Below are 15,624 nucleotides of genomic sequence, written 5' to 3'. Positions count from 1 at the left end.
AGTCTGGTTCCTGTTTCGTTATGTAAAATTTGTTGTCTAGCTGTCTGCTTATGGATTTTTTTACCTTTAACCGAATGTTTAAAAAATGGCAAAAATTAATGACATTTAGTGTCTATTAACACGTTTATACCTATTTACGTTTATACCTATTTACCTGCCCGAAATTATAGATATGATACAATTCGTTGATGCACCAACGGTAGGACTTATATGGCATACGAGTGCTTCGCACATACCGAGAAGGCCAACAGTGCTAAATGGACTTTAAAAATTGTAAAAAGCAAAACCACGCTGTAGATATCTAATTGTAGTTTATTACACTTCTTGAATTTTCTGCTATTAGCTGAGATACAGATATGTGTGGCATGAAAACGGCTGAAGGTTCTGTTGTGCTTTTTATATCACTTCGGGCCAGTTCTGTGTCAGTTTTATTTGGATAGACGTGGTTTTTAAACTTCTAGTGATTATAAAAGTTAAGTACCAATTGAATCTTGAATTCATTGTGAGATTAATTTTAAGTGAATTTTTTCACATGTGAAGTTCAATACACTATCCAAAACATTGCCTACTAAGTAACAGTTTAGACAAGTTCACAAAGTAATAAGTAAACGCATTTCTCCGTGTTGGTTTTTTTACATAATTAACGTGCACACTTGGTTAAGATTTAACAAATTTGAAACGTGCATTGTTCTCTAATTAATTAATCGAGCATTGGCTGCAAATGTTAAAATTATTATCTGCAAAAAATGTAACAGTAATTACAAAAGAAAATGTATTGCAATAATCAGCAGCTTTGCCATGATATAAGCCGAACAAACAAATGCACGCATGTTCAATAGGATAGGAATTTAAGTTGATAGAGAAATCTTAACATTTTCTGATAATGCATTTGAACTCAAGCACAAACATTAATCCACCGAGCACGTGCATCCTGGTTATGATGACTGATCACACATGTGGCGGCCTGGACATTCATTGCATACTAATGCTCTATTTCTATTAAATCGCATAATAAAACTTAGTAAGTAGTAACTTGCTCAGTATGTAAATTAAAAAACAATGTAATAAATAAATAAATGCTAGAATACTTAAAATATATTTTAGTAAGTAGACGCTTGGAGTTAGCGACAGTTCAGAAGCAACGAGTTCAAGACTGTATTCAAAGCAAATTTGATCAGAAGTGTCAGCAAATCTTTTTAGTTTCATGCTGATGCCGACAAAATATAATTCTTTTGCCAAATTTAGAAAACTGATCTGATACGAAAAATCTTTATTCAGACGCTAAAACTTATGTGAAACCACAGCATTCGGGCTCTTTTTGTAAAGCAAATTTTGCGGTTAGTATTAATGCATGCAAGACTAAAACATTCATATTTTGTGCGCAATATTGACAGGAATTCCAAAATATTCAGTATGCTAAAGTAAACATAGAATTCGATTTATATTAGAAACTAAAGCGTAGCCATGCAGAAATTGCAAAAATATGTTGGCTTTAATATTAAAATTGAGCAGAAAGTTTTCGTTCTTCGATGCAATTATAAAGTAATGAAACAATCACTCGTGCTGCACTTTATAGCTTTGATATTTTAAGCTGGCATAGACGTAATTATTTTGCGACAGAAGTATATTCATCAATTATATTTAATGCCGCTCAATTAAGTATTGTGATATATTGTTCTTAAAACCAAAGTACTTATGTATGTGAAGTGTTTTGTATAGGCGTTACAGTTTTTCGGATATTTTTGTTCCTAGATTTTTAGTTCAGGTGCATGAACTGCATTTCATATATCTTTTTAAGAATCGTATATTAAAAGTATTTAGTGATGGCTTATGATTTGTATAGTAGGTATCTAATTGACAAATCAGTTTTGTTTATGACAGATTTATAAAATCTTTGTTAGAGTGAACTGAGTAGCTTGATAGTAGCACAGCCCGTCCCAAACCCGGATGAAAGAGGAGGATTCGGAAGTGAGGCTAGCGATCAGAAGGCCTCGGATACATGACGGAACCACTTAAAGACGACCCCCGCAAGAAGAAGGACTACGAGAAAGGATACCGAACTAAGAGTAGCATGCTGGAACATTAGATGGTGCAATAAAAGAGACCAAGAGATACTTATAGAAATGAATACCCACAAAATCGAACTACGCACACTCTCAGAAATCCGACAGGGAGGAAAAGAAACAACATTTTTTTCTAATAGGTACATAGCGGAAAGGACAAAGGCGACTGTGAGAGCTCGGGAGTTGGCCTTTTGCTCCATGAGAAATTTGAAAAGAGCATAGAGGATATCGAATACACCAGGCACAGAATCCTAAGGACAACCTTAAATCTGAATCTTTCGAGACGTGCTGGAAAATATACAGATGAACGAAAAACTCGTAATACTTGGAGACTTTAATACGATAGTGGGAAATAATAACAGACAATATCAAACAACGATTCAATGAAGAAATAATAAACCGAAACGGAGAACATCTCATTGAACTCTGCGCTCAAAATATTTTAAGAACAAATGACAAAATATACAGAGTAAGCATTCAATAATACCTAATAATCAACAGAGAAATTGTACCAATTCCTTGACGTAAAAGCTTTGACATCGTCCAATATAGGATCGGATCATAAATTAGAGCCCAATGTAAACGAACTCTGGACAAAAAGCGAATCGCACATTTTACAGGCTGCAAAAGAAAGTATACGAGTTAGGAAAATTAACTTAAATACATCGAGAGTATCAAAGCCATGGTTTACCAACGAAGGAAGGAATTTAGCGTACGAAAAAACGAAAGGATATTTACAATATTGCAGTAATAAGACGTCTGACAATTATGAGCAATACAAAGATGCAAGAAACCATGTAAACTCTAAGATAAGAAACGTGAGAAGGGAATATTGGACACAATTTACCAAAAATATGGATCTTCATGGAGGGCAATGCAAAGTTTGGAAAATGCTTAAAGAAAGAAAATATCCTATTAATGAATATAACAACTTCAATAAAATAAAAGCAGATTAATGGACAGCTTTCATCAAATAACTCTACAATCAGGGGAATAACGAACATGCAATAGACGAGAAAGAAGACGAAAGCGACAACGAACAAATCACAAACGAGGAACTCAATACCACAGAAAAATAAAAATAAACAGAAAAGCCTCAGGACCCGATGGCATACAGAATGAGCTCCTTAAATATCGAGGAGAAATGATAATTAAAATATTGCCGTGCTTTTTCAGAAAATTTCAGATACCAATCTAAAATAATACAGAGGAGATACATTGTATATCAATATACAAAAAGGGAAATAATAGTCACCAATAAGATCAATAAAGAATACACAGTAAGTAAAGTAAGTGAAGAAGAACAAGGCTTCCGGCAAAATAGGTCAACAATAGATGCAATTTTCATAGTCAGACAAATTGCGGAGAAAGCAAGTGAATATAAAAATCCTGCTTACATGTGCTTCGGGGAGCTGACTAAAGCCTTTGATCGCGTCAGATTTGGGGATGTGCTAAAATTGCTTAAAGAAGAAAACCAGCCCAACAGTTTAGTAGAGATAATAAGAGACAACAACACAGGCAACAAATCTAAAATTAAAGTCGATGCTGAATTGACATCAGAAGCATACACTAAATCTGGAAAACGTAAGAGAGATAGTCCACTATTATTCAATTTATTAATGAACAAAGTTATATAAGAAACAATAAAGGTAGGACGCTGAACTGGGCTTGGAAAAAAACACCAAATCGCTCGCAGTAGCAAGGGAACCCAGACGATGCAAAATCGTAATTAACGAAGAAATAATTGAAGTTTCTAAGTTCCAATATCTGCGAATATAAATATCCAGCTACGGAGATCTAAAAAAAACGTGTACGAAAGCAGGCTAATAAAGCAGATTATGTATCAGAATGGAATCTGGAGGAATAAAGATGTCAGGCTGGACGAAAAAATACGCATATATGTCATGTATAAGGCCAATCCTAACATATTCAATACATACGAGAGCTGAAACAGCAGAAATAGAAATAATACTGAGAACAACATAAATGAAAACATTAAGATCAATCAAAGTCCCGAACATTCAAGTAAGAGAGCCATGTGGGACACAGAATATCGTACGATGAGGAAGATAGAGAAAACGAGAGTGAAACCAGCATGTTACACAAATGGACGGAGAGAGACTCAGCTAGCATATCAAAGGATTTAAAACCAACCAGACCACCAGGACGGCCCTTTAAAAGATTGCGAGATAGCTGGCAGTCTACGTCACAAATACGACTGCAGTAGTAGAGAAAAGGATCGGAAAGGAACAGGCTTAAGGCCTAGTATAAGAAGAAGAACAGGAACTGTTTTTTTTTGAAATAAACAACATATTCTTAACGAAAACATTGTTACTACTTTAGCATTCGTTATTAACTATCTGAGTCTTCTTTCTGAATGTTTATTTTAAAACGTTACGATGCAGTTCAATCGTACCATTTTCAGTTCACCGAATGCTGTTATTTTGATGCTTTGCAAGTCAATAAATTTGATGCCTTGAAAGTTTATAAAATTCGCTTTGGAAAACAAGTCAAGTGCCGCAAACCGAAAATTAATAACTCAAATTATTTCCATTTTCGTCAGGACGAGTTCGGTGCAATTAACAGAGACAGCAATTACACATTTAATGATGTGCCTTGGATCATTTTTGCATGAAGTTTATTTGGATTTCAAGTTTAAGACACTAGTTTATGCGAATTTAATAATTACAAATTGCTAGAGATCGGCTTAGCATTTTCACAAGTTTTGTTTTTATGGAATAATTGCCTACAATTAAAAATTACATGAGCATTTTTATTTTAATGATGTTCTTACTTAAAGCATTACTTTCGCTTTTGCGTCATGCTATCTGAAGTTATGATAATATATCTTAAACCTGTATCAATTACATTTTGCCTGCCGTACACCTAGGTTCTTATGGTATACATATGTAAAAAAAGTACAAGAAAAAATTCTGCGATTTATTATATAAGCAATTTTGAAATTACTTCATTGTTAACGCGAGCTTAAATATATGAGAATTGCAGCCGCAAATTTGTGTGAAATGATGTTACGTGAATACGCAAAGCGCTCGCTTGAAAGGTGCTAATTTGCCGCGCTTAACTGTATACAATTATAGTTCTGAAATTCGTTTAGCAAGTTTTTGAATTGTTTTGCAATGTCACATCATGCCATTACCTATTTCAAATTAAATATTATGTATTTAGTATTATTTAGTTATAATAGCTGTTAATATGACTTTTAAGTTATATCCGCTAGTGAACGAAAGGAAAATATCCCTTATTTTTAAAACTAGCACTGCGTTGTGATTATAAATGGGTTTGTTGCCAATCTGCGTTTTTAATTACTATAATATATTTTTAAAGTCGGTTGTATGTTTGGTAGGTTCTTTAAAAAGCACAATTATTTATTACAATTTCCTGTAGTGAGCACGAAAATTACAACCATTAGATTATTTAATATTATGTGCGGATTGTAAGATATATTTTGATTTGTTACATTTTCATCAGATTTGGTACTACTATCAAATTACGTTTCATTTGGGGAAAAATGAAAGTATTTCTAGGTATCACGACTTTATTATAAACCTGTCTAATTAATTTGTATTAACGAATTTTAACTATTTGTAAATTTTATGCTTGGCGGCCTGTGGTTCTAGTGTTAAATTGCAGCGTTCACCGAATGAAAGTAAGCATTGCATCATGTTGTTGAAGTCGTGTCCAACAAGTTCAATGCAATTTCCAAAATAACAAAGATTCAAGGTTTGCAGTATTTGCTTATTGACTGAAAGATGATATGAAATAAGATTAAAAGTTGGAAAAGCATACCTTATTGTAAAAACATACATTTTCATGTTAGCGCCTCTGCACACAGAGCATTAAACTGAATCTGAATTTAAAACTGAATCTCAAAGTTCGTTTTATCGAAAACAGGCTATTTTAAAACACACACCTAATCAACATTCAAAAACTCACAATATCAAAGTGGGAAAATTTACGAATAAATTTAATACATTTTAGAAATGCTTTTCTTGTTATTAACCTAACATAATTTTTGAATTGTGGTTAAATAGCTCATACCTCAGTAATTGTTCTCGAGATAAACTGTATGTTATTTTTTGTATATAAGTTTTTTGAAGGAGTCGACACCGGTTGTTTGTGATTTAAAAGTAAATAGCTCATATACTTTAAAACCAGGAAGTAAGTATAGACATAAATAAAAAAATAATTAACAAAAGTAGTAAAACTAAAAATGGTACATAACTGCTGCTAAATATACGATTTTCATCAAAGATCGCTAAGCAAAACTGTAGAAATTAAAGTTTACCGTGTCGGTTTGCGACTCTAACAAAAAATGTTTTTTTATGGATATCTGCACAACCCATTAATTTGCAAATTTGCTCGGTAGATCTGAAATGATTGATCTGAGACGTAAGCAAAACTATAGTTATAAAGGTTTACTTTATTTATTACTGCGTTTCCAACATACGTAAGTACTGGATATTTAACACGTACATGTTTTTTTTTGCAGAAACTTTACACAGTCGTGCGTAGATAGTAACTTTACTAGAGCCTGTTTATAAAACTTACATTTCTCTTAATTTTATGTACGGCATACAAATAGATATCTGACGTAATATTAAATTAAAAATAAAATGATCACTTTTTGATGGGAGATTTTTAAAACTTTGATTGCAAGCGAATGAAGAGCTGTACCGAAAATTCCCATCCTATCTGGTATGAGACAAAATCTGAATCAAATGAGTACCTTTACCTATATGGAAAAACTCTAATACTTTTTATTGTAAGTTTAATTTTTAATAGAAATATTTTAGCAAATTGAAAGTTTTCGCTAAAGAAATGAGGACAGCAAATAGAGATTATTTCTCTAACACTTGTCGATAAATATTATATATTACAGACTCTAAACCGGAATTTATTTGCGGATACTTACAAATAGAATCAAGACGGAAGAAAGTTTGTAGTAGAATGTCGGTTTCAGTAAATATCAGGAATCCAAATTTTGGACTTCTATGAACTTCTACATGCATAACGATAACTATTAAATGCATGTATTATCATACACATTTTTACAATACTGTAAGATATAAGCTGCTAAATATAAAGTTGCGCACTGAGCCATATTAGCAATGCAAAATAATCAACATGCATTTAAATGTATTGAAAGGTCATTCAGTCGTCGATATTATGCTTTGGCGGTACAGAAGTTTGTCACGATGAAATCGTACTTCTGTTTTTCAGAACAAAAATGTCTTTATTTAGTCACCCAGCAGTCAGTACCTATTATTTTAATATCACAGTATTTTAACCGCAGATATCAGCACAAACGCTGCGAATTTTGTAAAGTAAAATTCAAAATTCGGTACATTTTAGCACTGCATATGGGAAATTTTCTACTTCTACATTATAATTTAACATATTATTATTATTTTTTGTATTTTTCTACATTGCGTTCCGACAGTAAAACGGTCGCTAACCAGCAAATCAATAAAATATTGTTCTCAATTTTTATACTATGTACACGTTGGATTTAATTTTGAAAGCAGTTTTAAGTTGCAGATTTAAGATTGCAAGATTAATTGTAACTCTCACTTGTTAAGCTCATTTTTAAAAGTAAGGCATATATGTACTTATTACTAGTATATTTTTCTGGTTCCTAGATTCTGAACCCATTTTTAATACAAATTAATCAATAATTATAATATTAAACCGATTTTGATATTCAATATATAAAAAGAAAACGGCCATTTTCAAAACATAGAGCGACCGAGATGTATCACTGGTTTATCATTTGGATTCGTCAATATGAATGTACATAATGATCTCCAAATTATTATTTGGATTCGAAAAATAAAATATACCTAGTGAGCTCCAAAGTCTTGGTTTTCAATATATTTTTTAATGGAAGTCACATGGTTAAATAAGTAAAATCATGCTGTTAATGTTATTCTCCAAACGGTATGATTTACTTAATTTGGCAATTATAAAAGTAACCTTGTTATTGAAACTGAACAATTAGAATCATAATTCGCTCAATAATTTATAAGTTATTTAAATATGAATTTATGAAAAGACAAACGAGCATCAAGTCGGACAATATGTTACTTTCCTAAACTTCGAGAGCAAAATAATAGTATTAGCGCAAATGAAAAGATTATAACAGGTTAATTTTCTTATTTTCTATACTACCAGCAGCAGCCTTTCAAGTGAACAATAAAGCACAACAAATTGCTATTCTGTAAAGTGGGTTAACGACATATAAAAGAAGCGGAAACTGCAGAAAAATGAAATGAGCACAACTCATACGCGCAAAGACCGGTTGTAATTAATTTTACTTACTTTTCACAATGAAGCGTTTCAATCCGATCCGAAAAAGTCCATTCAGGCACTCATGCTATACCAATAAAATATCACTCTTCAATCAGATTTCGAAGATCCGTAACAGCTGCCCAGCGTGCATATCGAAACATCGATGTCCTATACAGTCGCCTAGCGCTATTTGCAGCCAATTTCTTTACTATTGGACGCCACCAGTTACTCACAACTTAAGCTAAGTTCAAGCCTTATTTACGCAAGCAAATTTTAAATGTATCAAAAATCGGAAATTTAGTAAAGTTATTTGAAAAGCATTATTAACGGTATTCGACGCGCTTGATGGTCAAGTTGGTACTATCTGCTACTCGTTGGTTAAGAAATCGTACGGACGGTGTTCCACTTGCTGGTATTCGCTGGTATTCTTGGGCGCTTTCACGGTGACATTGAGGTGCTTCGCACTCTCTCCAATACGGCCCAAATTGATAATGCTAGGTGCAGGTTTGTTGTAGGCATTGCAGTGTTGGTAAACAGCGACAGTCTTGAATAAGTCATTAATATTTGTTAATTTCTAATTAATTAATTAATTAATGATCAAAATACTTCAATTATAAGTGTCGGAATCAATTGCAAATTTGAATTTAAGTTTGCATATAATGCCCAATGCCAACTACAAATACATTCATGTGTGGGGGTAAATAGTATTTAGGTAAACAAAATGAGAGTCTATAATTAAAAAATACGTAAAGTTGATCTTGCATAGTTACTCAAAGGGACTTGAATCAATTTTTGCTTTGAGTAAATTATGCGTAAATCATTCGCAAACAAACTGAAATGAGTTCCACATCTAGAATTGGTTCGTATTATAATTAATGGCTACATGCATTTGGAGGTAGTGAATTATCATAATTGTTAGTTACTAGGATGCTTCTAATACATAATGTGGAGAATTTAAGTAACCAAAATCATTTGCTATATCGTTTTCCGTTCAGGTTATAGTTTTGGTGCAAAATGTAACAGAACTGAACTTCCAAGTCCATCAACATACGCTTGGTCCATCTGATTGCCGCTAAGTGAGTTTGAACTGGCAAAAGTGGTTTCAACATTTAAGTGTAGAATTTTTTTTTAAATATTGAAATAAGTATGAACAAGTAGTCAACCTTCACTTTCATATATACAGGTTGATTCATAAACTTATGGACACAGAGCAGGGGCATATAGAGGACCTCAGAACAAGTCGAGTTGCCATTTAAGTTGGGTTAAGTTTAAGTAAGCCAATAAGTGTGATGGAGTACCGAAAAAGATTTCCAAATCGTGTGATTCCAGATCGACAAACTTTTGCTAATGTTGAACGGAAAGCTCGGGAGACTGGCTCTCTTTGCCAACGCAATAACGGAGGTATTTTTACAGGCGCATTTACGCAGTGAACGCAAGAAATGAGGAGCAAATTTTACGTCAGAACGGAAATGAACCAGAATCGGAAGAATATCCAGGCAATTTAACATTTCACAGTCCACGGTTCATCGGTTATCCGACGTAACATGCTGCATCCATATTATTTTCAAAAAGTTCAAGAACTGTTACCTGTTACCGTCATTGTGACTCTTAGAGCCAAGCATGATTTTTTTAAATTTTATTTTAAATCAGAACGTTTGTTTGTGTGTTGCAGAAGTATCGTAGTAGTAAGAGGGGAATCACAAATCAACGCATGAACTGAAATCAATTTCCGATCAAAATGCATTGCCAAACAGAATTTAAAATCAGTAATAAATGTACCATTATAAAAATGACTTCCATTGTTAGATAAAGTTGTCTTATTATTATTATTAAATTGAAAATAAATAATTTAAACTTATTTAATTTTATGAAATTAATTTCGCAATAAATTGAAATATTTGTTACATTTTTGTGAATTTTTATTTGGAATGACTTGCAACCTCAATTATTGTAAATTAAATTAGTAATAAAAAATAAAGGTAACTCGACAGCCATCCCTGTTTTAACTTCAACTTGCAGTTCAAGCTTTCACAACAAAATGTGAACAACAGGCCACAAAAAAAATACATAAATTCATAGAAAATCACCCAAAAACCCTACATGGACTTCTGTTTGTGCAAATAACTGGAAAACTACGGCTGACCTGCAAAAACTGTCCCGGGGGTAAAAGGGAGTATGCCTCTGGCAAAAAACACCCTGTAGATTTTTGCAATCAGTTGGCTTGCCTGCGGTTAAAGGGTCTAAAGAGTAGTCTATGTTCAAAATTTGAGCAAAATATCTCATAAGCTGTAAAGAGAAAATACGAATATATTTTTACTTACAACTGTCTATAACCATGGGGCTGAGAAAGAAAAACTTAAATGGAAACTCGACTTGTTTTGAGATCCTTTACATGCCCCTGCTCTGTGTCCAAAATATTGTGAATCACCCTGTATATCAAGTGCTAAAGTATGAACTGATAAGAGCATTTAAGTTGCGGTCATTTAAGCATTTTTAGATAATACATAGCAGCACTATCAGAAAACTTGCTTTTTCCTCTGCTCTATTCATTGTCATCTATTATCCATTGATGTATGTTTATTGCGTTTTGTTGCGTTAATCAATTACAATCTAGTGGCGATCAATAACCGGCTTAATTAACTTGATACAAGAGATGTTCATTATTTATCAAATTCAGAGTTTAATAATCTAGGAAAATGGTAATTAAATTATTAATAAATTTGAATTATTGCGTGATTGTATGAGCGATGAATTGGAGAAACAACTAATTGAAATAATATAGCCATTCCACTGAACTGTCTTTCGGAAATTGCGTTTTAAAGTAAATGTTTTTTAATAAAAGTAAAGCTGTGCAATGGTTTAGAAGCGGGTAAAAGTTTCTTTTGTGAAATGTAACCGGAAGTGGCGTTAATAGCGATTTCATTTACACATACACTGCCATATTTCATTTATATTTATTCACAGTTTCTTTCTTCGGTACACTTTGTAAATGCGGCTTTCAAATATTGGTAAAGTTAATCTATTAGTAGTTTCTGACAAAAGGGTAAAAAGAAACATTTTTGCCATAGCATCGGATATTATTTTTTATTGAGATGTATTTCATTACATATTTTGTTTTTCATATTAAAGTTTTATGTCGATGTCCGTTTTCACATTATACCATTGTCAAGTCACGTTTTGACGTATTTTTTATGTTTGTCTGTTTTATGTTCCTACTTTTTCAAAAGCGAAACTTACCTCAAAAAGCATATTTTTGCCAAATACATCTGATATTTAATACTAAAGCTCCTGGTGTAATGAATACTGAAAACTTCCAGACCGTGTCAAAAATGTCAGATGTACATATATGTACAAGATACCCATTTTGCAATTGTAAATGACATGCGTATTTCATTTTTAGCAAGGCGTGGCACTAAAACGGTTGTGTGTGCCTACCGTCAATGGCAAAATTTTATTTTCATTTTACGTTTTACGTCAGTTGATTCCGTGAGAACTTCGTGCATCTACGAGTTCTTAAACATATAAGTAGTCCCCTAATTTATTGGATTAAGCACTTTTTAAACACTATATATCGAAGATACACATTTAGATGATTCATTTACCATCGGCACAGAAATGCTAGGTGGGTAAACAGTAACACATTTTAAAGGTCACAAATCAGAATTAAATCTCAACAATGCCTTATTTTGCCTGTGCCCATAACACCACAATGAAAGGGAAATAGTAACTGGAATTAATTCAGTTACAGCCAGCAATTATTAGTGAACGGGCCCTAACCATATTCTTCCCTTTCTCGCTCCTGTCATTATGGTCTTCAGGGCGAAAAGTTATAGTTTTAGTTTAATCGAATACAAGATGAATTTATCGGGCTCTTAGAAATTATAACTTGTTACTTTCGCGGACTAACTGAAGCACGAAAATTAAAGATTGTCCCACGAGAGCTATTCACGCATGAAACTCAAATATATTTATACTGTCTAAGATCAGCTTATTCTAAAACAAATATTAAGTGTATTATTTCCAGCAACGATTTTAATACAAAGGACGTTTAAGTTGTTTTAATCAATATAAGAAAGTGTTAAAAAAATATAATTTTTTCAAAATGTTAAGCTAATTTTCACCCACAGTTTAGAAGTGAATGGCATTTCAGAATTTTTAGATCGAATCTAATTAAACATAATTTTAGTATATTAATTATATTATTCTTTTCTCATTTTTCAATCAGTTCGACTACAGCGTTGGGCTCACTCTAATTTAATTAATTGAAAATACAATGAACTAGTTAGGCTTGTCTGAAGTCAGGAAACCGTTCGCTGAAATATGAGAAATTTAAAAATACCTAGTTAAGAATCAAAGCTTGAACCGTTTGTTCTGTACTAGATTTTAGGTTCTGAATAGCGGCTTAATGAATTTTGCCGAAAAATTAAGCACGATTTGCATACTCTATGAGTTAGTATAAAAGAATCATCGAAATTGAAGCAATCTGCACGCCGAGAAACTTTAAATATTTGAATATTTAGCGAAACTAATTAGTTTTGTCATACAGTTTAATAGGATTATTAAATATAGTGCGCAAATTAAACATACATTTTACGTCAACTGGTTTATAGACTTTGAAGCTGAACTACAAAGAAAACTTTTCAGTTCGGTACATGCTGGTACTATTGCGGTAAGATTGTTTTGATAATGTTTAGCGGTATTACGCTGTTACTTTAATAACCACAGTAATTACAATTATAGGCACAAGTTGACACAGTTTCAGCATTTGCAGCATAATTGGACAACATAGTAATTATTGCCCATACCTACGACAGGGAATTAAGTAGATTACCATAAAATTGTAACAAGATCTTTAACAAATTCATACCAATGTTCTATGCTATCGAGTAATCTAGTCATTAGTCAGTGCAATCAAAATATGCGGGAAATAATCTGCCTTTATGAAAATAAACGTTTTCAGCAATATGATTCAAATTCGTACTCTCTCTGAAGGGCTGGTAAAAGTTATACCGAAAAATTCGTAAATTAATTGAGTATTTACCGTTATTTTTGTGTCAACACAGGTGACACACAGCAGTAACTAACCGCGTTCCGGATTTAGAAACGGAATAGAAAAACGACCGACAAAGCTTATAATTAAGATAATACAGACATAAAAAATGAGAACGTATAAAGAAAATATAAGTGGTGTTTTCTATTTTAATCTCTCTGCGATTTTTCAAAGGCTGGATAAAGGTACAAGACGTTTTGCAGTTCCAAAATACAAAATAAGACCCAAAACAGAAATAACAAGTATTTTATTTTTATTAGGAAACAATCTTTGATAGATCATTATGTACCCAATTAAATCGTGCAGTCATGTATGACTCTAGTATTAATTTGTCTAAATATAATATAATTTTTTTGTTCTGTTTACTCTGAGTTCATTTATATCTACATAAATAGTTCAATGTTTGTTCTATTAATAGTTGTTGCACCGTAGCGATACCTAACATAATGCAAATAATTGCTTAATTATCAGGAAGAGGAAACTTACCTTTACATACTTAAAAAGTTAAATGTCCATGAACTTAGAGATTATGATTTAAAGAAGAATTCTTCTTAAAGGTAGGATACTGTGATTAAAAATCTGTAGATTGCGGTTTTTGCAAGTTTCTAGAGAGCAGATAAACATGCATTGCATCTGACTTTCCTTTCATTTGAACTGGTCCCCGATAGTCAAATTGGAATTGAACGTCAAAGTTGTCGTCTTGAAGGAGAACTCTGAAAGGAAATTAATTTATCGGTTATTTCAAGTTTTCACGGCAACCTTTGCTTGTCACAATTATGCAATGGCTGTGAGAAACACATTTAAATCAAATCAAAATTTTATTACTTGGTTGAAGCAGCGTGTGAATGTTATTGTACAGCAAGTTCTCAAGTTGTTAGAACTACATATAGTTGACGATTTTTAGTAAGTTTATTAACGAATGATGGAAATATGTTGGGTCTAATATCTAGAAACGTCTGAACTTTGAGGAATCATGGACAAGGTACCGTTTTTTGATTAACAAAATCAGAAACATTTTAAAACTTTTTTAGGCATTACAACTTGTGGAATTGAGTGGAATTGAGAGTATTTAGAAATAATCGGAAATATTACGTGCCTGACTAAACGTACATAATCAAACACTAACTTCAGTCCCAAGAGACGCAAAAATCTGCACACTTGAGCACCATCAGTTGACAACAAATAGGGAATCATACAGTTACCATGAGCTTGTACTAGTGAACCGAAAGCATCGCAATGCGATATTTTCTTACAGAATATATGAGGGCACAAGAAGGCCATCAGGTTACAACCTACTTGTTTAAATTTTTTATTTTTTATTATTTTTTGAATTTTTTTAAATTTTAATAATTAAACTGTGACAAGTTCCTTGACAAAACATTAAAAATACAGAAGTTAGTTTTGAAGTCGTGGCCTTATAAGAAGAAAATGGCAGAAGGAAGAACAAGAAAATATAATATTAAAGATGGAGTGAAAAAGATAAATGATGTGAAGAGTTGCTTGAACGGCCAACAGTAGGGGGATCAGGAAGCCCACGGGAAGTCACGTGATTACAAATCCCTAGTAAAAACCAACATGGCAGTCAATTTCAAAATTAATTCCGGAGTAACCTCCCCAATCAGCTCTCCAGGGGATAAAATAAAATCGATCAATGTGTGGAAAGGCAGCACCATCATAATGGGAGATTAAACGCCAAGATTGGACAGCGAAAAGAAGCGAACATATTGTCGGAAGATTTTGGTCTCGGTGATACAGAAATAACAGATACAAGACCGCTTTGTAGCATTTTGCAAGGAACAACAGCTATCCGACGACCAACCACCACGACGACTGTACACTTAGACCTCTACAGCACATACTACCAATAACATCATACGGAAGCAGATTGATTATACCACAATTAATAATCGGTACGGCAACGTAGTTAAATCAGTTAAAACATTCCCGGGCGCTGATGTTCCATCCGACCATAATCTGCTACTGGGAGTTTCCAAACTGAATCTGACAAAGCTAAAGCAGCCTACGGAATCCTTAAAATTAGATATTAATCACCTCTAAGGGAAACGAATGAGCTGAAAATAAATTTTCAAGAAGAAGAACAGCAAATAAACAATCAGCCCTGTGCTGTATCACTCACGTTAACTTTAACGTGCATGTTATCCGTCAAACACGTTATGTGGCTCCAACTGGTGTGTTGTATCA

The 15,624-nt window shown here is 32.9% G+C and overlaps 2 protein-coding genes across 2 annotated transcripts in view; both read right to left on the bottom strand.

The window, feature by feature from the left end:
* LOC109541434 (glutaredoxin domain-containing cysteine-rich protein CG31559) overlaps positions 1-11,677 on the bottom strand; it is a 50,833-nt gene extending 39,156 nt beyond the window's left edge. Inside the window, exons 1-2 of the mRNA XM_048667477.1 lie at positions 11,610-11,677; positions 8,403-8,916 (exon numbers count right to left, since the gene is read on the bottom strand). The gene's annotated coding sequence lies outside the window, so the exon portion shown is untranslated. The remainder of the gene's footprint in view (positions 1-8,402; positions 8,917-11,609) is intronic.
* Positions 11,678-13,654: 1,977 nt separating this feature from the next.
* The window catches only part of LOC109535494 (guanylate cyclase soluble subunit beta-1), a 43,481-nt gene continuing 41,511 nt past the window's right edge, over positions 13,655-15,624 (bottom strand). Inside the window, exon 14 of the mRNA XM_048670566.1 lies at positions 13,655-14,135. Within this exon, the coding sequence (XP_048526523.1) occupies positions 13,994-14,135 (142 nt within the window). The 3' untranslated portion in view covers positions 13,655-13,993. The remainder of the gene's footprint in view (positions 14,136-15,624) is intronic.

Source organism: Dendroctonus ponderosae, unplaced genomic scaffold (genome assembly GCF_020466585.1).
Source record: "Dendroctonus ponderosae isolate FM_Combo_2020 unplaced genomic scaffold, Dpon_F_20191213v2 Dpon_F_20191213_1, whole genome shotgun sequence".
Classification (NCBI taxonomy): Eukaryota; Metazoa; Arthropoda; class Insecta; order Coleoptera; family Curculionidae; genus Dendroctonus; species Dendroctonus ponderosae.
This window is presented reverse-complemented; position numbering and strand designations above follow the sequence as displayed.